This window comes from Grus americana, chromosome 6, assembly GCF_028858705.1.
Source record: "Grus americana isolate bGruAme1 chromosome 6, bGruAme1.mat, whole genome shotgun sequence".
Taxonomy (NCBI): Eukaryota; Metazoa; Chordata; class Aves; order Gruiformes; family Gruidae; genus Grus; species Grus americana.
This window is the reverse complement of record NC_072857.1, coordinates 28013124-28039360: the sequence shown is the minus strand read 5'-3', so window position 1 is coordinate 28039360 and position 26237 is coordinate 28013124. Positions and strand designations below refer to the sequence as shown.

General features: G+C 37.3%; 1 protein-coding gene across 1 annotated transcript in view; it reads left to right on the top strand.

Moving 5' to 3' along the window:
- The window catches only part of RAPH1 (Ras association (RalGDS/AF-6) and pleckstrin homology domains 1), a 97885-nt gene that overhangs the window by 45863 nt on the left and 25785 nt on the right, over positions 1 to 26237 (top strand). The window contains 2 exon segments of the mRNA XM_054830671.1: positions 24301 to 24378; positions 25726 to 25885. Coding sequence (XP_054686646.1) covers positions 24301 to 24378; positions 25726 to 25885 — 238 coding nt within the window.

The window sequence follows — 26237 nt, the reverse complement described above, 5'->3', positions numbered from 1 at the left end:
TTTGTTTAATTTTCTCCCTTTCATAACAATTCTTAACCCTATCTCTTTGGATGCTATGAACATTAATGTCTTCAAAGACTATTGCTTTGCAATCTCACGATCTTGTCTTTGTGGTACTAAGTGTTATCTGTCTGCACTTAATGTTCTTGTCTTCAGTTTTCTAAGCATTGCTGAATAAGAAAAGTTGTTTCCACACCACCCCAACCCTCCATAATTTTTGCTAAATTGAAATTTGTCTTTCACAAAAATATTTCCCAAATCCTTGCTTAAACAGTATTCTGCCTTAAATTGGTAGGTTGCTTTTAGTTGTGTAATGAGTGGCATACACTTGAAATCTTGGTTTCTGCATGTGGGATACTTCACTTGAATGTAGACTGAATGAGTGAGGTAATAGCATGAGTAAACATAGGGGAAGTGATGACTATGACTAACTTGTCCCTTCTACCCACCCATATTACCTTTTTCCTTCTTGCTTCGGTCCCTCTGCCACCAAGAAATTGTCTCTTATTTTCAGTGAGCTGTGCTAGAGCAATAGGAAAAGTAAGTAGTGGGGAGAGAATAGAGAACTGTGGTGATCATGCTGTCTGATCAGTGAAAGGGTCCATTCGTGGACGGTCATTGAAGGTTGCACATAAGTTTGAAGTCTGCAATCTGGTCTGGCAAAGTACAGCATCACTCCTCCCTCCCAGCATGATGGACTTCTTTATGTCTATAAGCCAGTTTGCACAGCTGAGAGATTCTGACTTAGATACAAAGATAATGTGTAATTTAGCAGTTAGTAATGCTACATGTTTGGGGGGGTGGTGGTATGTTTTTTGGTTTTGTTTGTTTGGGTTTTTTAGCTTAAATTCATTGTCGTTTTAGTCTTGATGTATAAGCAGTGAAAATCGTGATATGGGACTGTCAGTGCATTAAAACTACAGGTTCTTTGCTTCACTGGGCAGAGTAGGTTGCAGTATAGAGTAAATGTTAACATTTCTTTGGGGAAAACAAGGGAGCTTTGGGAGCATGACAGCTGGTAATGGTTGTGATGTAAGTTCAGCACACATAGACAGATCTGTATTGGCTAATAACTCCTGTGGGATAAAGTGGAAAACTTGAAATGGATGTAAGTAAAGACAAAGTTTGTGTTCCATAGCAATTTTGCCCTGATTCTTGTAGGACATGTCACTAAAGTAATACTTGCTACGCAGTAGCACAACACAGATGCTTTTCTATCCATTAAAGATTATTGTAGGTCATGTTTTATCTGTGATTACTAATGTTACATTGTATGAAAATGCAGTTAACTGTTTCTGTATGCAGAGAAATCAACACAAAATATACATGGTCTTTGGTAGGCAACCATATCTTGAAATAGAGTTGGACTACTGAACTTCATCTACTATTTGCAGGTGATTTAAAGAACAGTTGTGGTCTATTTTAGCTCTTGGAGGAATAGAGCATTATTGGACATTGTATTTTAGGAGCTTAAGGTTTGAGTAGTTTTCCTTATGTTCCATGTTTTGTGTGGTTAGCAGATGCTAAGGATGTTAGTCTCTGATTTATGAGAGTAGTCACAGAGATGCAACAAACAAGGCATGACAGACATTTGTTTTGTGTTTCTTCTAAAGACCTTTAAAAAATTAAATTATTTTCATTTTCTGCCAGTTCTATTGTGTTTTTAGTTTTGTATACAGTGTATCCTGGAATGTTTCCAGTTATGCTTTTCCTAAGCTGAAAATATTCGTGGAAAGACTTAATTTGGAACACAATTAGACCATCTCTTCCTCTTTCTTTTTTTCCAAATATTAGTCACAAAATGTTTTTTAATAAGTCAGCAGTAAAGGGAAATTGTGCATATCTATAATCTTAAATCATTACTTTGGCTTCTAATTTTCTTGGCATAAGAAGTGTGAGCTGTCCAGTTTTCAAACATTCTAGAAATACATGTAAAATGACTCTTCATTTGCCAGATTTTTGGAGGCTTTCAAAACATCCTCTGAGATAAACATATCAGTTTATGAAATATAAGCAATACTTATGTATTTTGGTAATCAAATGTGCTTGGCTATTCATCATTAAGTTTATACGTGACAGTAAAACAGTTTTCATCATATGATGCACTAGAACCCAAAGGTTACTAATACACTCTTCCCGATGCCTGCAGAATTAACATCTAATTTTTTTTTTTCCACATTATACTTATGGACTCTGCAAAGCAAATGATGGGAAGGGATTATTATTTTTTTGGTAAGAATTTTGAATTAGAATCCAAGGGAGAAGTTCTAAAAGTTTATATTACTGCACATGCATGGAATGGTAGGTTTTAAAAATTGGGTATACAGATTCAAAATAAGTGAAAGGGAAATGAGAACCTAAACATTTTCCTTGTGTTGATAAATCTTGATTCTCCAGTCAGTGTATCTGACTTCATAGTCATGAATTTTAAATTTACTCTGTAACTTTTTTCCACGTAGGAGGTCATTAACTAAAGTGTAGCAGGAACTGTAAAATATGTAAGAATATATTTATCTTCTGAGATTGCCTTTCAACTTTGCCTCACACTGATGAATCAGCTTAGAAGTTTCCTCCCTGGAAGGAACAGGAAAATGGACAGTGTGATACATGTCTTGTTTGACACAGCTGGCTGGCAAAGCTGGTATCAACTAAAAAATTACAATAGTGTTCATACTTAAGAAAATATACCATAAAAGGCATTGTCTATGCCTAAATGCTGTTCTTTCTGGTTGTTCTGTGATGTTGGAGTCTTTTGTGGACGAGCAACTGAATGACTCAAACTTTGCTAACCCAAATGTATTTATCTGCAGTTAAAACTGCTTCTTCAGAAACTTTCCTGGTAGCCCCTCGCATATGGCATTAGTGAGATGACTTTCTCCAGCGAAGTCGTGCTATATCAGTTAGAATTTGCCTGTGGTGTGCTTGTCCATTCTTCTGGAAATACCAAACACTTGATGGTTTCTATTCTCTAGCTGTTCTGAATTTTTAAGATCAAGGCACGCAGTTCAAGGTTTGTCAGCCTTCACTTTCCAGTTGCAGTAGACTCTTGTCTATTGCAAGAAAAGAATGTGAGCTAGTGGCAGTGGTAGTCAGCTGAGCTGGTACCCTCTTAAAATGGTAGGCTTCTGTGTGTGTATGTACGTGCACTGTTTTGATTAGTAATGCTAACAGTAGAACAGCTGCTGTTGCTGATGGAAGCTTTCTGCCGTCCAGTGACCTTTTTTATCCTTTTTGCATCTCCTCCTGCCTCTTTACATGCTTTGATTAGAGAAGTTGCTATCACAGACTTCATCAGTTGTAGCAGACAGTTTGAATTGGGTGTTGTGTAAATAACTACATTTTAAATTAAATCTCACTGCTTTCGTGCCAATTCCATGACACTTTAGAAGAATACTTGTGTTTATGATGGGATTTATTGAGAAAAAATGTATCATTGATACAGACAAGCTAAGAAAATGGTTGCTCAGAGATTGGAACTCTTACTAGATTCATCTGCAAGAGACAAAATACCATAGATCAATGACGAAGTGAATCTAGGCAACATACCTTTCGGAAGAAGCCATCTTGGACCAAGCCACTAGACCTGAGTTGAGAAATGAGAATTCTTACCTTATGATGTTACCAAATCTTGTCAAAGGCACTGCAGGGAGTTGTATGCTTTGGTTGCAGCTTCCAGTGAAGATACCACTTGACAAGTTGTGATTAATTAATGGAGTTTTTAAATCAGCCGATTTCTTTGTAGATACACCAGTCCACTTAAAACCAAGACCAATTCCTTTACTTTTTCTGCAACATCTAATTAGATTACATCTGTAGGAAATTAGCAACAGATTACTTGTTTGTCCTTATGTCAGGTTGCCAAAACTCAAATTTGGAACAGATGACAAAAATTAAGAGCACAGCAGCTGATCGTGGAACATTAAACTCTTACGAGGAGAAAAGAATTTACACAGTTGTTTTCAGTTCCCTATACTTCTAACTTACAGGATGAAAACTAGGGTTTGCCAGGTTTCTAAAGGAGTTTGAACCTAAAAAATGAGACTTCATGTTCTGAAGAAACAACTGAGCTGTGTCAGTTTTGCATGTGTTGGTTAGTGTTTAAGTCTGTTATAGTATAATAAAAGTTGTCTGCAAATACAAAGAAAAGTCTTCACTTTTAGTTAACCAAATTTACAGCCTTGGTTATAGTTTCCTACGTTGGACACTTACAGGTCTCATGTTTATAAAAGTTATTCAAGATTTTAGACCACCCATGTCAGTAGTTTGTTTTATGAATACGATAGGACAAGGGATAGTGGCTTTAAGCTGAAGGAGAGTAGCTTTAGATGAGATATTAGGAAAAAATTCTTCTGTATGAGGGTGCTGAGGCACTGGAACAGGTTGCCCAGAGAAGTTGGGGATGCCCCATCCCTGGAAATGTTCAAGGCCAGGTTGGATGGGGCTTTGGGCAGCCTGCTCTAGTGGAGGATGTCCCTGCCCATGGCAGAGGGGTTGGAACTAGATGATCTTTAAAGTCCCTTCCAACCCAAATCGGTGTATGATTCTTTGAATGCAGGTTTAATTTTTTCCATATGGCTTATCTGCTCTTCACCAAAAAGATAGATTTGTGACTTTTAACTCCCCAGCTGTGTGTACCCATTCTCTTATAGTGATTGATCTCTGGATGATTTGATGTCTGCAGTCATATTTTTAGGACTGATTCACAGTTTAGAAGTCAACAGACATAAGCAAATGTTACTTAATACAGTTACTACTTAGTGTAAAAGACAGCAGATTCAAACAAAACCAATTAAACCAACACGTACTTTTATTCCTTAGGTTTCTTAGCTGCTTTGATGTCTTGTTTTCTGTGCTGCAGGTAGAGCCCTTTGCAGCCCAAAGTATCTGATATTCTTTAACTAATGCAATTATGCATGAATTAGTCTTACTAAAGTTTGGGGTTATTTTTTTTTCCTTCCTTCTTTCAGTCTTCCACTTAATTCATTCTCTTTTTGGACAGATCAGATGTGATTTTCAGTGAAATTATACTCCATCTTTTTTTTTCTTTTTTTCTTCTTTTTCGGAAAACTCCACTGTTTGAAACCATCTCCCTGCAGACCAACTTTATTTGGGATTTCATGTTTGGTTTATGCCAATTTAGGTCCATGCTACTGCTGAATTGGGCAGTTTTGCCCCATCTTGTACTGGCACTAGTGTTTGTGCAGCTGCCTAGTGATTTGGATCAGCTTGTGGTCTCCCTGAAAAATAATCCTTCTGAATTAGTTGTTCATTGATCCACTGGACTGCATGCTCAAAATCACTGCTGTCCACACAAAAGAGATGTGAGACCACATGGCTGGGGGAATGTTGGGACTGCTTCTTTCTTGTGGCAGTTTAGTCTTAAACTTCTTAAAACCAGTAGTGAAACTAAGCTTGAACTGAAATGTTTACTAGCTTATGCAATCCTTTCTGTCCTGCTATGTCCCAAGGAACTTGTGTTAGACAGGGAAGCATCACAACCTGACATAGGTAGTGTGCGCGGACTAGCGAATAGTGCACCTTATGCACATGGTGCAGCAGTTTCTTAAGTTGACACGTCCACGTACATGTTTCTTAAATTACCATGAATTTCAATTGGTTTGGACTGTAACTGTCAGAACTGGCATGAAGTTATAAGCATCCCCAGTAGTTAAGAAATACTTGCGGTAAATTAATTCTTTTTTTTGTCCTGATTTTTTTTTAAAGTTGCAAAGTTGAACACTTAGAGTTAGGAAATTCCAGTTGCCTGCAGTGAAATGGAGTTGCATGAGTTCCAGGAGGAGGGTTGGCCACTTGGGAGCACAGAGTAATAGCTCCAGATTCTCACTTCCCATGTCTGGCTCCAATATGCTCTGCAGCAGCCAGGCATTGCAATTTCAAGAAGGCTGCTGTACTCTCCTGCCCTGGACCCAAGCATTCCCAAACTTGACCAACCCTTTGTTCAAGGCTAGTAGTGTGCAGTCCAGTTGAAGGGCTGGGCAATGCTCTGTGAGAGGATGCAGCCTTGCGTTTTTTTAATTTTGATACTCCAGGCTTCACTGAGGCTTTATGGACTACAGTTTCAATTCTAAAGGTTTATGCTCAGACAAATTTGGGTAACTTCTGTGGGACAGCACAAAGCAAGTCTTTGAGGATGTCCCTGCCGATAATCTATTTCCTGGTCAGACGTGCAGAGGTCTTTAAAAACTTCTATATTTTAAATGAGATGCACCTTCCTTTCCTCTCTTGGAAATACTTTGTCTAATGTAAATAACTAGTAATCATCCTATAACAGTAATCCATGATGGAAAATTTCTGTCTTGGTGGTTATAGTTTGGCAAAATTGTTATAAGTAACTGAAAACACATCTTGTATGTGGAAGTATCAGGCAGCTCCATTATCTAATGTTACTGCTTCATTTTCTATGTCTATTTTCCTTTTCTGAGGGTTTGATAAGAATAAATTGTAGACTGTTTTGCATCTGTCAAACCTTAACTGTGTAGCTCGGTTACCAAAATTAACATGCCTGAAACAAATACTTCTGTACCTTTGAAGGAAAAGGAGCAAGCGTTGGATGACACAGTGGAAATCTTAGGCACTACCTTTTTATTCAATTTTTTATCCCTTACCAACTTCACACTAAGAAGCTTGTCACTGCCATGAACACTGTCCTGAGCCACAGATGTGGGTTGGTTTGGGTTTTTTCCTTTCCTTACTGAAAATTATAGAGATACAGAAACACTTCCTCTTAATTTCTTTTTAAATGAAATTACACTATGAGGGTGCTCAGAGATCTAAAATAGTATGACCAACTGGAAATAAGATAAATCTCTACTAAGTGGACATTCTTATTATAGGCACTTAGTAATTGTCACCAGAGTGTATTGTTATTTACTCAGTTATTGATATGGAGGAACTGGGATGGGAAACAGATAAGCTTGTGTAAAGTGACAGTATGAGTTTTTTTTCTGTTTGTAGTATTTAGAGAATTTAACTCTCAATTATTGACTTAGTGAGCAAGTGTTTGTGCAAAGAGAATCTTACCCAAGTTTATTTTCTGATTTGTTTCAACAGAGGTAGAAAAATTGTGTGGTGTGTGCCTGCAGATGTTTTACTGCAGTGCTTTTATGTAAGATTATTGACTGTTTCCCCTCTTACTGTGGTCAAAAACATACCAGTATTCTATCTCCTTCTCCCTTCCCATAGGAGAGAGCCTGAATCTCTTCTTGTCTTCAACTCATTGATCATTTGTCCGTAAGGAATTTGGATGAGGGACACTGCAACTTCTTAATTTAGTTTTGTTTCCTTTGCTTAATTGTCATCACTGCTTCTTTCTTCCCTCTTCTGAGCGATAATAAAGCCTTTCTTTTTTCTTCCCTCCCTCCCTTTCCCCTCTTCCACTTTTGCATCTTTCCTACATTTTTACTGTTTCTATGGGACATTCCATCAATCAGTTCAAGCATCCTATTAACTTTCCAGAAGAGGAAGCTGAATTGACTGCTGTAAGTTATGACATGCTTATATGGCTTCAATTTATGTCAATAGTCGTGTCAGTTTGCCTGTGTGTTGGGTTTGCATGGCAAGGTTTTGGGGGGGGGGAGGGGGGTGTCTACAGAAAATCACATTAGTGACTTGAATTTAATTCATTAGTATCCCAACAGTGCATTAAGGTAACGATGTATATAATTACAGTCAAGCTTTTTAGTCTTAAGTTGCTCATTGCCTATTTTCTAGTTATTAATTGGGTGAGACTACTTAAAATACACTTAACTTTTTTTCTGAAGCATGATTGCTCTTGGCAGTCATAAAATCATAGAACAGAATCATTTAGGTTGGAAAAGACCTTCAGGATCATCGAGTCCAACCGTAAACCTAACACTGCCAAGTCCATCACTAAACCAAGTCACTAAGCACCACATCTACACATCTTTTAAATACCTCCAGGGATGGTGACCCAACCACTTCCCTGGGCAGCCTGTTCCAATGCTTGATAACCCTTTTAGTGAAGAAATTTTTCCTAATATCCAATCTAAACTTCCCCTGGCACAACTTGAGACTGTTTCCTCTCGTCCTATTGCTGCTTACTTGGGAAAAGAGACTGGCACCCACCTTGCTACAACCTCCTTTCAGGTAGTTGTAGACAGTGATAGGGCCTCCCATGAGCAGAGTTTGCAAAGAAAAAATTCAGTTCTCCTTTCCAATCTTTGTCCCCCTTCGGGACAAAATTACAAAAATTAGGTTTAAACTGTTTTTAATTCTTGAGCTCTCTTTTGAAAATAGAGGGTTCTAATTCTTTAAACTGGACTCTAAAGAATTCAATATGTGGATGTCGTTGAAATGCAAACTGTAGTAGTTACCTTTTCGACAAAGTTTTGCAAGCCTATAGCGCTCTATTGGTCACTGCTTACTCAGTTTTCCATATTTTAGTTCGTTTCTTAGGGACAGAAGGAGGGTTTTAAAAAAGATTTTTGTAGTGTTTCTCAATTGTAGTATTAAATCCAAAATAGTGGCACAAGGGTGCCACCAGCTGGTTTAATTAGATGTGTGTGTTAATGTTAAATTAAATTAATTCTTGCAGTTTTGCAAGAAATGTGGCAAGATATTTATGTACACAAGTCCTCAGTGTCTTGTCATTTTTATTTTTTTTGATGGACTGAAGTATGTTACTCTGTTGTATATAACTTGAGTGAATGATGTCTTTGAACCTACAGATAATATTTAACCAGAAAGTATTTTTTTCTATTTAACATATTTAAGGCATTAGAACAATATCGTAAAATACCTTAGAAGATTGCCACGTCAGTTTTTTTCTTACAGTCCTTACACTTTCTTATGCTTTCCCACCTAGTTTTTGTTCATTATTTGTAAATTGCCAGTGTAACGAACACATTTGGGACCTTTGACACTGTATTGTACTGTTTTTAAACCCTGCATGTACGTATTCTGAGCCCTTACCTTAAAATTAGAGGAATTAGATACAACTCTGTCTCCTAGCAATGAGATTGAATCTTTCTAAATTTGTCCCACTTCTGTACTAAGTGATAATCAGGTGTGTAACAAGAAAATGGATCAGCAGTCAGTATGAATGTGACTGTCAAGATTTTGCAAAAACGTGCAAGTGGAATTGAAGAAATGAGGCAACATATATCGCGTGTCACCTGCAAACTGATGGCTTGCTACAGTTGCAAGAAGAATCCTTCAGAAGTTGGCTATACAGCTCAGTTTATCACCTCTTCTGAAAGGAGCTTACTTCTTAAAATCCACCCATCAGTTACTGTCTGTAAAAAATAATTTTAATATGCTCAGTAATTCAGTCTTAGTTTAGAAATCATTTCAATTTGGTGGTTGTTTTTTGTTTTGTTTTTTAAACTGGCTTTTATCCTAAGACCTCAGAACCTCAATAATTAAAACAACCCACTGAACTTTTCATAAAGGAACTGACAAGGATAATAGGGGAGAAAATTTTGAGCTTTTGGATATGTAGAGTATTACTTATTGTTTAGTATAGTGCAACCAATTACATTCGGAAAATCTAAAAGGTATTTTCATTTTCCTGGTAGTCCATCTGTTGTACCATGTTTAGCAAACATATTTAATTGGTTTTTGGTTTTTTTTAGGGAAGGAATAGTATCTTCTGAAGATTATAAACAAACAAACTTAGTGAGATCGTCTCCAGCATGGCTAGTGTTATGTCTGTCCAGTGTTACTGTTGTAAAGTCTTGTAGCACAGTTTATATCAACTGATTCTTCACTTAAACAGTTTCTGTGGAAGTGTAAATCACACGATTTGATGACGTGACAAGGAGAAAAAATTTCTTATTGCCTCTTAAGAATCCTTTTAAAGCCCTATCACATTTCCCTTCCTGGGCGCTCGCTAGGCTATGGTATTTTGAGTTCTGCCTGAGCAGCAGTGGTGTTAGATTAACTGGGAAGCCTAAGTGGAGTCTGGCTCTCATCATTTAAAATATCAAAGCACATGTTGGTTTTAATTTTTTTTATTGTTAGAGTGGTTTTATAGATCCCCTTTTATTAGAAAATATTAACATCTGCTAATGCTTAATAAGTGAATTTTTTCTACGTATAGTGGAAATAACTTCGAGAAACTTTTTCATTTGCACTGCATTTGCATTAGTCATTTTATACAAAAACTTATGAAAAGGTATGGCTGTAACTGGCTGGATTTTATTGAGAAAGCTATCCTATACATAAAAAAATATAGCTTTTTAAAACCTACTAGAAGTAAAGAATTATAGCTAGCTTTGGACTGTGCACACATTATATACTGCTTGGGTTTGCACCCTTAGTTAAGTGCTGGCCTAGAAGTATGTGATCTTTCAAAGAATTTGGTAAATTAATTAGGCATCAAGTCTTTGACTCGGTGTTATTCATGTTGAATAAGCTTTACTGAGTATTTTAGTGAATGCAGCAACTAAATAGTCTTCCAACACTATTACAACCAAGCTCTTACATAACTTCATGCTTAGTATAAAGAACTGCATGTTTTTGCCTTCTCTAAAGCTTTTGTTGAATTTTGATACTTTCATGATGTTTCAAACTACTTTCACCTTCCAAGGATATTTTAATATTCTGCTTGCGTGACAATTTAAATTTAAAATAAAAATACCCGTTATGAGAAATGGTGGCCTTGTACTGTGGAGGCACTGGTGGGGTGGGGGGCACAGGACGTACTACTTTATGTAAGTGGAATTGGTTTTATATCCTAAATGAGCCTAAGGCGATGCGCTATGGGAGAAACCTCTTTGTTGCCAGGGCATGAGTTCTCATTATTGTGATGGGAGCAGGTGGAAGGAGAAGAGATGCTTTTCATGGTGGAAGACTAGAAATGTCTACCAGGAGTAATTAATGTTTTGATTTTGTTTTCCTGTATTTCACTGGTGGTGTTTTCAATCTGGGAAAGTACTTGGGGCAGAAAAGTAGATTAATTTATTTGGAAAAATCGAGCATTTATATTGTCAGGGCTTTGATACATATTTGAACTCCAGAAGTAGAGAGGAGGAGTGGGCTATTTAGATCCTCTGTGTGGTCCAATATGATTGTAGTATCTTAAGAAAAAATATTTATCTTCCCCTGAACAATGGAATATTCCTAGGAGCCTGTATTAAAGGGCAAAATCTCTTCACGTCAAAGCTTGATGTTTGAGATGAAGTCTTTCCTACTTTCCTAGATTAAATGCTTTAAAACTGTGGATTGTGAAAGAATAACACGTTCTAAATGAAACTTATTTTTCTTTCTATAATGGTTTGTGCAGATCAAATATTTAAAAAATTTTATGTGCATATAGGTGGTGTTGAGTCAAACTATAATTCATAAAACTTGGGCTTTCCTGTTGTTTTGCTATTTCTGCTCATTGTAACTTTTGGGTATCTGCAGTACTGCAGAACGTATTATGCAATAGGAAGGAGCCATGCACAAAAGGTATCTGGCAAAGAAATGTTGCCTTCCTGTTTCTAGACATGTCTTTCCAGCTCAAATTCACATAGGTGGCTGTCATCGCACTGTTATTTCTCATTTTACTGGCCAACACCTGTTCCCATGAAATACCGTTGTTCTCGATTTCCAGAATAACTTTCCTGTGGTTATGTTTTCATATTTTGCTGCATATCTGGAAAGCAGTATTAGCAAAGTCCTCAGTGGTTATTATTTTGTAAGAAATATGTGGCATTCCCATATCTGAATAGAATAAAAGTTCCTTAGTTGGAGGAAGTGTACTTAAATGCAAGGTGGCAACAGTCAAAATGACCAGTGATTGGAAGAAGGTTAAACAATCTGCCTTGAGCTTCTCTGTAGGAGGAATATTCTCCAGCAAACAGTATTTCCTTTAAGGAGAGATTCAGTATCTCTTCTTTACCTTGACGCTGTTGTTGACTGATAGACTAAGGAGGGAAAGTGGCTAAACACTAAGGAAGGGGCTGCAAAGGTACATTGTAATGTTCTTTCTACTGCAGTGCTCCGTTCACCAAGAAAAAGTGATCCATATTAATTGGAGTCCATGATGTCTGACAAGAACTCTATCAAGAAATTCTTTAAAAGAATTTCCTTGAACTTGTCTTTAGATTTTTATGTATATTTTTGAGCTTTGGATTGAGCCAACCAATTTATTCTAGTAGTTCTGGAGTAGTATGTTGTAATGAGACCATTCTAAACTGTGTGAAGTTAGAGCTCCTGTGTAGGAGAGGATACAATTCAGAGTGAAAATGCACCTAGCAGAAATCATAAAAAGAGGATTAGTCTGCCTTCAAGTTAAGCAAAGCTGTATTATTCGTCAGCGATGTTAGCATCACCTCAGCCTGCTCAGGTCGAGTAAATGAACTGTTCTTTAAATGATAGCCTTTCATAAGTATCATTGAAGTTGCTGGAAATCCTCTGTATGTAGAAAAAGCAGAATGTATTCATTCATCAGTCCCAAATGATATGATTATGTGTGTGTGGAAGTCTGATCTGAGAATTCTGTATGTAAACAATGCACGAGACCTTTTAATTATACCACGTCTTGCATCACAACGCTGTCATCAGTGTGTGCTTGAGGTGTGAAAAACTTGTCACTAGGCAGTAATGCTGTGCTTCTAAAACATACGATGTAGACACAAATGGTAATTAATCTGCAGGCTGAAAAAATCTTCATTCGGTCTGTAGCATACGTGTCTATATTAGTGGCCAAGTACCAGGTGGAGCTTATGCTGGTGCCTAGGTTTTACTTCAGATGCTCTCTAAAATCTTTTCTGAGCTGTAACTTTTAAAGCCTGTTAGAGATGCTTAATTACTCATCCCAGCATATGTGGCAGTCACATCAAGTAGACATACCCTGCAGGAACTGCATTCACCAAACTATTTGATATTGCCTTGTGTGAAGTTGTAGACAAGGTATCTTCATTTTTTTCAGCATACTATACCTTATTGTCAGAAGAAGAGATGGGGATTCTGTGCTGCTAGTTATTAAACAAGACTCTAGCAGGCTGCTCAGTTGTCATGCCTTGTTCTATGTAGCGTTGGACCAGTCAACACAAATAAGGCTGAGACAGATGCAGCCACATGGGACAAAATTTGCAGTACAGTGGTGGTACACAGGAGATATACTTAATGCTCCTGTTAAGTCCCACAGTATTAACCTAATTTCCTTAGCAGACTTCTGACTACGTGGTTCTGCAAATTTCTGTGGGCTGATGGTTTTGTTGTTCTCTGTAGCAGATGCTGGAGAAGAGAATCACTCTGTTAACTGTCATTAACTGATTTTTTTGCCTTTCGAGAAGTCCTTCTCTACTGGTTGCTGCTGCTTTTTAAACAGATTAAAAAATATTTTCTGCTAATTTCTCTTTGAGAGAAATACAGGTATTTCTTTCTAACTTCTTGGGTTATATAATTTGGCCTGTACAAGAGAAGAGACACTTAAGTCCTTTTGTTTAAAAAAAAAATAATCATTTTAAGTCAGGTTTGGATTATTATTGTGGTAACATCTTTTTTTCTTTAACTATGGAAGCAGCAGACAATGTAGAAAGCATGAAACCAGTTCCTTGTCGCCAGGATTACCAGTTTTTAGTGGCTTTATGTTTGTGTAACAGAAGTAGAATGTTCAGTTTTAGAAGACTGGACAGGATTTTGGAAAGCATTGTAAGTGCATGTTTTCTTACTTCTATAGTTCTAAATGTCTTTAAAAATAAGATGTCTCTTGCAGAAAAGAAACCAGTAGCAGGTAAGCAAAACTTTTAATTCTATTGCGTGACATTTTGTACAGGGGAAGATTAAAATAGTGTCCCCTATTAGCATGACTGCTTTTATACTAGTGTGTTAGGCTCATAGTATTTGGGAATACTCATGTGTTTATGGGAGGGAGATAAAGTGATGATGTAGGTTTTTTTCCTTAAACTCTACTTTGTCTTCTGTAATCAAGACACTATAAAATTACTATACTGACTTCTTTTGACTTATGTTCTTTCTCTTTCTTTCTGCACAAGCACTCCTATTTGGACAGGGAAACCTCCCTCCTTCTGAGAAACATTGCAGGAAAGCCTTCTCATTTGCTGACCAAGGTGATGCTTCTTCTTTCCACCTGTATGTGACTATTTCTATGTAGAAAGAATGCTTTTGGTGTGTGCAATGCTCCTCCCACCCCTGCCCCTTGTGACTTACATGATTTTCCTGATTGTCCAAGATGCTTTTAAAGGTTGAATTTTATTGTTCATTTCTGCAGATATATCAGTGTTCAAGTTCTTGGCAAATACTTAATAGCCGTGTCAGCAGGTAAAATACCTTAGCTGAAAAGAAAATGTACTGAGCTATAAGTTCTTTTGTTCCTATTCCCATTCACTAGTTTAAAAAAAAAAAAAATCACAACTCTGGAAAATATGTGGGAGTATTCAGTACTGTTAAATGCAGTAGTATCCTTAAAATAAGTTCTCTTGTTGTATTGAAGATAAGTAGTAGTAAGTAATGGAATTTTTTTCTTAAACATTTAACATTTTGAATGCTGTCTTGATATGATGTGGAGAGAATATCTTAGTAAGACAGTGGTCTAATGAGCCAAATATATACAAATCTTGATTATAAATAAATTTTCTTTACAGGAAAGAGATCAGTAATGTACTAAGAGAGCACAAATTACCATTCAGTTTAAGATTTACATTTTCTATACATATTTCCTTTTGAAACTAGAGTAGGAAGGATTGGTGCAAGCTATAAATCTCCTTGCTGAAAAAGCAAGCTGGGATGAGGAACATACAGCCTCATGTTGTTGAGAAAACTCTGAATGCTCAGTAGCTGAGGTGTCAGGTATGTCTGCTGCTGCTGCCTACTGCAAACCACTCCTTGTGTTATTCTTCTAAAATAGACACTCTAGAGGAGAAACCTCAGGCAAGCCTGAAGTAACAAAATGTACCTTGGCGACTTGAAAACAATAAGGATAGCGTTTGGGCATAAGTAGTCTATTTTCCAGTAAAAGTTGAGAACTAGTTTACTGCTTTTCCTTAAATACCTTAACATTCCCCTCAAAATACTCAGCGTGCATCATGACAACTAATGTTCAGACTCTCTTCTAGAGGAGTATAAACAGCCAAAACCAAGTTTTTTTTCTGCTCTTCTGATTGTTTTGCTTAAAATGTAAGTCCATACCTCTTTCTTTCTTCCCCATCAGCTCCTTGACCCTGCACCCCCAACAAAGCAAACAGCCACCAAACCTTGCTTGACTGCAAATAGATTAACAATGGCTGTGGCACAAACAGAAACCATAATTTTTGTTCTTTCATCTCCATGTGTGTTCATATCCTCTCTTCTGGTTATTTATATACTGGATGAGTGTTGGTTAGCATATGGAACTTCAGTGTTTAAAAAAAAAAAAAGCTAAGTCCATTGTGTCATAGGATCATGAACTACCTCATATCAGTGATTCTAATAGTTAAATGTTTGGATTTATAAATCTTTGTCTTGTCTTATTAGACTTTGTAGTCCTTTGAGTCAGGTGCTTATGGTGAGCTTGCTAGTGTTCTGAGGATAGTACTTAGGCCTGTGTCAGTACAGCTGTACCCTCTACTTCTGACTAGTGAGCACACAGTCCTGGTATGGATACTTACTGGTTCTCTTCTGTCCTCCTGCAGAGAGAAACATCTTCAGTAAAATAATGAAATGAAAGTCCACTTTGCTGCTTAGATCTGTTCAGCTTGCTGTAACATTAGATAAGCCTCAGTATGAGAGAAGCAGTCCCAAGAAATGGGGATTTTCCCTGCAATTGTAGCAAGGTGTTAGATCAGTTAACTGTAAGATCATGATGCAGTGCTATGCTGGTGTCTTTGGTGTGTTAACTTTTTCTTACTGTCTTACTGTTTCTTCTATTCTTACCCTTCTTTGATCTGTCTACCTCTTATATTGAGACTAGAGACATTTTGGGGGAATGATAATGCCATTGTTGCCCTCTGGTAATATCACTAATTGTAAAAATTGCAGTCATGGACTAGATTGCTTTTGTGTTACAACCATGCACAAACACATTTCCTGTTGCAGCATAGGGCAGATCTCAGCACAGAAAATGGTCTATTAATTGTGGTGGTCTCTTAATTTTTAAATGTAATTCTATGTGTTGCTGTTCACACAGCATTCAAACCCTTTTTTCTGAAAACAAAAAGAAGTGAAAGCATATCAGTAAAGTTATTGAATATTGAAATTAAAGCAATGTATCTTTAATGTCAAATTTGCAAGCTTGTTTCCCTATAGAGTTGGAATTAAGCCATCAAATGAATACTGAAAACTAAGCTTATGGCTATGAAATATAGAGCACATGCAAATGTGAGAGAGTATTCAGGGCTCAAATATATCCCAGTTTAAGACGTTAAAGTAGGAAATAGAAATGTAACATGTTGGATTTTGAAGTTACCATTTCTTCTACCATTCTGATGCATGTGAAGCTGAAACTACATTCAGGAAGCCAGATAATGGTGGTTTAATGATGTAATGCTTCAGATATGTATGTCAGCATCTGGAGAAAAGGAATCATGTTGTGCATTCTCTTCCCAAATATCTAGTACTTCATTCTTCTTTTCTTGTTGACCTGAAAGGAAAATATTCTTCTCATGAATGTTGATTCCCCTGGTTTGTAGATTTTGGTTACTTGCACACTGTAATCCCTTCAGACCTTTGAATAAATCAGTTGTGAAGCTAACTTCATGCCTTTTAGGTCAATCTGATTCAGATGTCCTCATTCTTGAATGAAGCATCTGTTTGGCATTTTTTTAATGCAGTTTAAAAATACAGCAATTGATTTTTAATCTGCAAAGGTTGTAAGTACGATCTGAAAACTCCAGCCTCCTACAGCCAGTTTTTGAGGAAGTTATGATGGCCACACCCGGAAACCATAAAAAGGATGTAGGTGGTTAGTAGCAGGGTTTTTTGCAACACTGAAAATTATGATATAAAATTTTTATTCAACAAGCTGCTTTGTACTAATCCACTGTGATTATTGTGGTACTCCTCTGTAGTTTTAATGTCACCTTTTGTCTTTGAATGAATTATAATAAGTTATTGTGGATACATTGCTAGACAAACAGTCTGTGTTCTCAAATCTTTTTCTGCCCTGTTCTGCATGTCAGTCAAGCTTTTTGTCCAGCTATAATTCCTTACCAGTCAGTCCTAGTGCCTATCTGTGATGTTGTAGTCGTCTTTCCACTCTCAGACTTCCTTACCATGGTTTCTAAGGGCTATTCTTCTTCCTGGTTGGTTTTTTGGGGTTTTTTGTCTCCCGTGTCTTGCTTTTTCCTGGTCCCAGTTCTAGTACCTTTTATCCTATAATTATTTGCCTTAGGTAGCCCCAGGAGAAACCTGGCCTAGAGCTGTTACAAGAAAGGTCGCATTCAGAAGCAAACAGGAAGATAATGGAGTGCAGATGGATGTTTAAAGGAGTAAAGTGCCAGTGAAATTTCTTGCAAATGTGTTTCGGTTTTTTTCTTCATTGCTACTAGCTTTGTCAAATCTACTTTGAGTATTCTTTCAGGGGGACAGCAGAATGTATGTCCCTGCTGAAGAAGATTATATTGTGCCATACCTTGAAGCATACCTTCAAAATGGCACAAAGTCTAGTTGGAGACCATTAAGCACTTCAGAGGTCAGTACTGGGTCCAATACTTTTAAACATCTTTATTAATGATCCGGATGGTGGGGCAACCGCTAACCCTAATTTCTGGCTCAGGCTTGGACTAAGTCCCCCACTTTTGGCCCATACCAAAACCTGCTCCTCAGCACTGATTTCTTTACTCCAGCTTGCCCTTGGCTGCCCAGTTCCAGCACCACTCCCATGGACCCTCTATGCACTCTTTCACTCTGCCCTAACCCTATAGACAAGCTAACCCTCACAGATAAGCTGTTGATGTATGGGCTGGATAAGCAGACATTGAGATGGACTGAAAACTGGCTGAATGGCTGGGCCCAGAGGGTGGTGATCAGTGGCACCAAGTCTAGTTGGAGGGAAGTAACTAGCGCTGTACCCCAGGGTTCAATACTGGGTCCTGTTGTCTTTAACATCTTTGTTACTGATCTGGATGATGGGGCAGAGCATACCCTCAGCAAGTTTCCTGATGACTCCAATCTGGGAGGAGTGGCTGTGGTGCCAGAGGGTTGTGCTGCCATCTGAGGGACCTTGACAGGCTGGAGAAATGGCCTGACTGGAACCTCGCAAAGTTCAACCTCACAAAGTTTCACAAAGGGAAGTATGAAGTTCTGCACCTGGGGAGGAACAACCCCATGCACCTGTCCATACTGGGGACCACCCAGCTGGAAAGGAGTTCAGCAGAGAAGGACCTAGGGGTCCTGGTGGGCACCAAGTTGATCATGAGCCAGCAATGTGCCCTTGTGGCAAAGAAGGCTAATGGTGTCTCAGGTTGCGTTGGGAGGAGTGTTGCCAGCAGTTGGGTGGAGGTGATCCTTCCCCTCTACTCAGCACTGGTGAGGCCATACTTGGAGTAGTGTGTCCAGTTCTGGGCTCCCCAGTATGAGAGAGACATGGAGCTGCTGAAAAGAGTTCAGCAAAGGGCCATGAAGATGATGAAGGGACTGGAGCATCTGTCTTGTGAGGAGAGGCTGAGACAGCTGGGGACTGTTCAGCCTGGCAAAGAGAAGGCTCAGGGGGATTTCATCCATGTGTAAAAATATCTGATGGGAGGGTGTGAAAAAAGACAGGATGGAGCCAGGCTTTTTTCAGTGGTACCCAGTGGCAGGACGAGAGGCGATGGGCACAAACTGAAACACAGGAGGCTTGCTCTGAACATCAGGAAACACTTTTTTTTACAGTGAGGGTGATGGAGCACTGCCACAGATTGCCCAGAAAGGTTTTGGAGTCTCCATCCTTGGAGATACCCTGAAGCCATCTGAACGTGGTCCTGGGTACCTGGCTCTAGGTGGCCCTGCTTGAGCAGGGGACTTAAATAAGATGACCTCAACCATTCTGTGAAAATTTGGAAGAACAGGTTTCCCAGGGATAGACACATCCACATTTTTTTGATATGGACAAACTTCGCTTTTGCTTTTCCTCATCCTTTGAGGTAGCTGAGGTAGTAGTTTTGCATCCTCTCTTCCTCAGCTTCAGTTTGAGATAGACACTAGCATCACAGTTCTCTTTCTAACCAGTTGGTTTAATATTACAAGCAAATAAAATTCTGATCTTGTTAAAGTTGCACAGTGGTTCTTTTTAATAAAAAGTAGCACTGCCAGGTTTGTGTGTGAAAATTTCTTTGCATCACACTTGTAGCATTAACACTTTGCCAAATAGTGTATGTTGTTGTAGTATGGCCCAAGATCATGGGGAAGAGTGTGAAAAGCTTAAGCACTGGGTAATTTTGATCAAGCACAAGGAATGTTCTGGAGAGATTCATAGATACCATTATGCATTTAAGTTCATAAGCCACTGCCATCTTTGTTTTGGCCTTCCTTCTTTGCACTTAATAGACTGTGGGGGAAAAGATCCCTTCTGTAGGAACTTGCGACAAGGGCCAGTGTGACTTTGAGATGCATTTAAAATGTAACTGCTGCTTTCCAGTTTCCATTCAGAAGTCATCTTCTGCATTGGAGTAAGGCTTCTCATAGCACAAAGTTTGTGGATGGTGCACAGAAGTGGAACAAAGGAAAAATATGGCACTACCTCAGTGTACTGTCATTGTAATATTTAAAAACTTTTCAGGTGAATAATTCTCAGATACAACACCCAAAACAATACTACTGCTTTACATACATTTCCATATTTATTAATATAATCTGGCAACAATAACTCAGGAATGTGCCACAGGTATAGAGAACTCTATATAGAGTTGGGAAGGAAGAAGGAGGGAATGTAGGATGAGTCTACATTAGGGAGGATGGACCCCTCATCAGGAAAATGGCTGCTCAACACTCACATTTAGTGAGTTTTGAAAGAGAGTAATGTTTTGTTTTCCTTTCTGCTTTACCCAGATAAAGGTTATTCTGGGTTAAATTGAGAGGAAATACAATAAAACATACGTTTTGAGAAAGGTTGTGAACTACTCCTGTAAGCACAAATTCACTGTTAATAAATGGGCTGTACTACCATTGCTGCACGTTGTTTTTTTAGAAGTGTTCTGCCTGTCCTATTGAGTTTATCAAGAAATACAGTAGAACTGCTGTTAATATTCACTCATTCAGCTTTTCCCTTCCAGTGCTGATCAAATACGCACTTGTTCTAGTGTTCCTTTTCTTAAAAAAAAAAAAAAAATTAAAAGAACCAACAGAAAACACTTGATTAATGTTCTAATTCATAGACATTAAACATGGGGCTAATAAAGTTGTCCTGAAGTTTTGGGGAATTAGGTACAATTGAGATGTTAAGATGGTGTTCTCAGGCATCAGGAACCTCTGTTTCAATAAAAACTCGGCTGGAAAGAGAGTCCTTGCAAAACAGGCAATTACCTTTCTATCTGAGGCTAGACTGTAGCTGGGAAAATAAAGAGTGGATACCTGGTTCTACTTCTTCAGAAGTCAATGCTAGTTGTGTATTTAGTTATCTTCTTACCTGCATTCAAAGAAGGACTTCAGAGAAAAATTTCAAATATTAAACATAAAAGAAATTTCTTCTTTTATGCATCTTGTGATCTGTGTATCTACCCTGCTAACAAGTGAAATGTGGACTTTGTTACTTACCTCTTATCATTTAATTATTAGCTTTCCTAAGTACTGTAACCTTTAAGTGATCTTCTTTTCCCCTTTTTTTTCCATTCTGCCTGTGATCTCTGCAAAAAATGTACAACGAAACAAAAAATAAAACCCCAGCCTAGAAATGCAAGGCATAAAGTCATTTGAACAAGGTCAGCTCTGTCATAGCACACATCTTGCATGTTTAATGTTAAAACACAGCTGGAATATCTTTAACTGCACATTTAATTGGAAACTGAGGCAGGAGACTGTGATTATTGTTATATTAAGGAAATCTTAACTTTAGATTTTTTGGGGTTATTCTTTCCAATATTCCAGTATTGGCTAAAATTATTGAAAACTGAGTTCTGGTATAAAAATACAAAGAAAAGTCATTAATTTATGTAAGTATATGTATGTATCTCCTTTATGCTTTTCCATAGCATGTATGTGACCATGAAGACAGTCTTATCGAGGAGTGGATTCTGCTGAATCTTTCTGCTGTGTTAATTTGCAACCAGATCAGCTCCCTGACTCAATTGTCTGTGTGGCCACAGCAGCACTGTGGCTGCTGTAACTGAGAAGTAACACTGTGCAAGGGAGGCAGGTGTATCAGCCATATCATTGGTATATGCCACTTGTGAAACCATGACCTGCGCAGCAGTCCTGCCATTTATATGCATGTTTATGACCCTTTGGCAATTTAACTTGTATCACTATTACCAGAAGGATTTACTACCAAAGGGGAAATAAATACCTAAGTGAAATGTGATTGAACTGTACGTCCTGGCCTTGTTAGTTTGTGGTGTTGAGTAGTTTACAGTTGCAGTCAGGTGTTTTTGCCACCTGTCACCTTTCTCCATGTGCAATGAAAAATGTTGTTAGCTTAGAACAAACTGATGGATTGCACGTGCTTCCTCCCATTGAGGAGTTGCCTTGGTTCCATGTATGGGGGAGGAGGGAGCCTGTGTTTGTGTCTGAGTGCAGTTTTGGGGTGGCTTTGATGGGCAACAGTTGTGGATGGCTGTTTTCTTGCACCATTAGGAGATAAATAGAATAAATTGTAAGTTTTGAAGAATTCTGTAGCTATTCAATTATTGTATTAAGTAATCAAAAGATATAGTTACTCCTCCAGCTCCAGTGAAATGTTTATCACATCAGCAATGATGCAGCAGTGGCCTGAGCACTAACTATAAAGCAAAACTTGAATAACTTAAAATCCTTGACTACTATGCGCTTTCAGAAATTTCTAATTCTTGCTTTCATTTCCTCTGTGCATTTCCAGTAAGTAGATTCAGACCTCTTTTTATAAATTGTTGCTGGTCAAAACAGGTTCTTATTTTTATAATCGTAATTCTGGGATTTTGTTTAAAATTAAACTGACTTTGTTAAACTAATGAAGTATAAGAAATCCTGATCTCTGGACCCACACTAAAAGTGAGTGGGAAACGAAAAGTAATTGGTAGGTGTTAAAATAGTAAATACTCAAAATATTTTTTTGGTCTACATATTTATTTTTTAAAGCATTTTAGGGAATGATGGATTATAAACTTTGAGATCAACAAAGATATTTTAGCTGTGTTGGTGCAGCTATATGAGAGAGCCCCAGCTGATTCCTTGTTGCTTGCTCTCTTGTTGCTGCGTGTGCCTGCATGCTGTGGCTGTAAAGTGCTCCTGCTGGGGTTTGCTATAGATAGTTGCATTGCACAGGTGTACACTGAAATGGGGTGGAAAATTGTGCTACTTGACTTCGGTGAAGAGCAGAACTAAATGTGCTGTCAACCTTTGTACAGCAATAAAGGTTTATGGTTGGCTTAATGAGCAGCTTTTTTTAAGCCATAAATTACAGTTTCTCCAAATGTGTGATAAAATAAAAAGTCTTTTGCTTTTCCTGATTTCATAATGCACAGGTGCATAGCATCACTTTTAGAAATTTACAGGTATTTAAAACCTTGGGTTTTAGTAATAATTTATTTCTACAGATGGAAATGGTTAATATTAAGGAAGAAGAAGAATATTTTAATATTTTAGGTGTGATTTACATTTAAACGAATCTAGGTATCATGGTACTTTGGTTTTTTGGGGGTTTGGGGGGTTTTTTAATAGAATGCTAATCTGATTTAACCTTTCTAAGTGATATGATACCATCATTATGGTGAAAAAAAAGCCATAGTTCCTTGTAGAATAATGAAAAAATGATGTTCCTAGGTAATTGAGTTCCCAGATAATGTTTCAAGCTCACATTATTTCTGCTCATGTCAACTTACTGGTTCATTTTATTAAAAAGGATTACGTTTCTCACAAGGCAGCCTATTGTCCTGTCTAGCTGATGTTTTTTCTGGTGCGTAGTATGGTCACAGGTGTGAGGGAGCAAAAGCTGTTAAGTAAGAGTACAATAAGCAGTAGTATAGGGAATACCCTTTAGCAGTTGATAGGAATATTAGTAATTCACTGAGAAATGGAAAACTTAAACCCTATGGATTTCAGGATAGCTGAATCTTGACTTTTACAAGAAAAGCAACCATCTAAACACACAGTAAAGAAACCACAAATTACATTCAAAGCAATGCAGAACTAAATGTCCATGGCATGCTGGGTGGTGGTGTGATAGGCTGGGCTACTTTTCATCTAAGAAAAATCTTAATTTTTCTTTTCTAAGGAGATTTAATATTTTGGAGGGGATTTGTTTATTTAAGATGTTTGTTTAATGTTCTAGAAATTTTAAAATTATTATGACGCTTTTAGATATTAGTCACAATGAACATCCACAACTTCAGATTTCTAAAATGTGAAACCTGCATATGGCATCCTAGAAGGAGTGGTTGCTTGTTTAGCTGTGTATTTCAAATCCACTTTCAACAGAAATATCAATAATCTCCAGAAATTAAAAAGCAGTATTGCTAGTCTTACAATATATAGGCTTCTTTAGTCTCAGCAGATAAATAGATTTAAATTATCTGAACTTTTAATACATTTCCAGTTGTAACAAAAATAGATTACTTAGAAGAGCATCAAAGAAAAGAATGCTTGTTTGCTTTATGCATCTTAAAATATTTAAAGTGAGGAGAAATACAGCCTGGATTTAGTAAAGATAAAGGGAGCATTCAAGCTATTTACTGCAAACGGATTTAATAGTTAAAAGTCTTCCAAACCAATGCACATAGTGTGGAATCCTATTTATAGGATTTGTTTTCCATACTTTCTGTGTGCTGTTAAATTCTGATATTTCTCAGTGTGCTATTTATGTTTTATGTTGATCAGCCAAAAATCTATTGGGTGTACTCAATTGTACACTCTTGTGTATTGTCCAAATCTATGACTGTAAATACATGATATGCTAAAAATATTTGGTAGTAACGTACAAGGCTACTGACAATATGAAGAACAGACAAATGCCAAATGTGTATATACAAAATACATACCTCTAGTTTGTTCTTTTGGAGATAATGGTAGTTGTATTTCTAAATTTTAGATATATTTATAGATAGTAACACTTTTTGTCTTAAAAAATAATGGTCATATTCATCGCTAAGAAACAGTTGAGGGTTTATAGGTGGGTAAATCAGCATGTCAGTTCATGTTTTAAAGCTTGGTAGCCTCAAAATTAAATCCACTGAAACCAGACTGATGTTTGTGTTAACTGGAATTCCATGTGTTGTGTCCCCCTAGGAGGAACAGGCTGCTAAACTCAAAGCTGAGAAGATTAGGGTTGCGTTAGAGAAGATTAAAGAGGCACAAGTGAAAAAGGTAAATTATTTATACTGGTTTATAGGGTCTTTATTTTATACTTACTCACCTGGAAAATGCAGGCAAAATTCTTCTCATTTGTATCTGTTACTTTTAAACTGCCTAAAAGAAAGTAGGAACACTGTAGTGTTCTGATCTTGAGTGGTAATGTACTTTCTCATCTAGACTGGACCTTATGAAGAAAATCCTAGCATATGGAATAGCATTATGTTTTCTTAAGGAATAGCTTATTTTGCAGCTAGTACACAGTGAGAAGGCTTTGCCAACTTCCACACAGAGCTGAAATGAAGGTCCAGCCTCCTGAGGTTGTCTTTGTATATTAAGCTGTCACATATTTAAAATTCGAGCCTGTTTTCTTTACAGAGTACTTCCCATTATGCATAGCAGGATTTTCCAGTGAGAAATAGAGTACAAGCATTCCAGACTACAGACAGGGATTACCAAGCAGAGAAAGTCTACTGACATTACTTGATGCACTATCAAAGAATATAAAATGTTCCCTTTAAATTTGGCTTTCTTATTATGTTTGGAGTTTTTCAGTAGCTTAAAATGCCTTTTACGTTTAGTGTTTATATATCAAAAGCTGAAAAACCATCCTGGCTGGAAGATGAGAATTAACAAGCCAACCTGTGTCTTACAACTAGTACATTTTAACTTTTCCAGCTGAGCAAGGTGTAAAAAAGGAAGCATAATGATTGGCAAGAAGGATCTATTGTCTTAAGGTTTTTTGATTGGTTAAAAAAAATGGCTGCATTGTTCTTTCTGGCAGTGACCTCTTTAAAGTGCCTATGAAAAGCCATCGTGTTTTAAAAGCAGATTTCTTTCACACTAATGCTTCATACTCCCCAGAAAAAGATTAAGTACAGGTATATTGTTTATATAATCAGCATTTCTAGAAAATATGGAGGAAGTGGGCAGAAAGTTTGAAATGCAAATCTGAAAGATTCTGATTCTGTATAGGTTTGTGCAGAACTCTGTATCTATGTTTGTTCCACCTAGATATGTGAGAAAAATGATCACAAAGACACTTTATTAATCAGAACAGGACACTTTGGTAGAAGGGATTTTTTTCCTCCTTAACACAACTAAAGCATGTTGTCATTGTGTTGGGAAGACCTTTATATTAACTCTTTTATACTGAAGGAGAACAGTATCTTGTTAAGTGTCCGTGATACAAATATCTAACCATCATTTATGGCTTTTTAGGTTTTGAAGAATTGTTTTGATTGAACTTAATATTTTACGCTATTTAACACAATCTTAGATAAAGAAATAAATCTTAAAAACCATGTTTTTATTTGAAATCTGGGAAATGAATCCTTGTTTTCCTAATTTTCTGCTTAATAGTTGGTGATCAGAGTCCACATGTCTGATGACAGCTCAAAAACAATGATGGTAGATGAGAGGCAGACAGTGAGACAAGTATTAGACAATCTGATGGACAAATCACATTGCGGTTACAGTTTAGACTGGTCATTGGTGGAAACCATCTCTGAATTGCAAATGGGTAAGCAATAATTATAAACATTTATAATTCTTATCTTTTGATATAATGCTTGTCTATATGTCCTCAGAATTATTTAAATTCTTGTCTTCATAATGTTCATCATCCTGTTCATTCATGTAGTAAATGTTCATTCAGGTAATAAAGCTCATGAATGACATTGTTTCAGAATGATCTGGGAATGTTTTTATTTCATTTGTATTAAAAGCATGTCTAAATTCTAAGGTGTAATATAGGAATTTTACTAATGTCTAGTCACTGAGCCTCTTGGCTTTGATGTGTTCCTTGCAGAAGAAGGAGGTAAGGGATAAAAAATTTACTGTGCATCTTCCTCTTTGTAAACAGTATTTTTGTA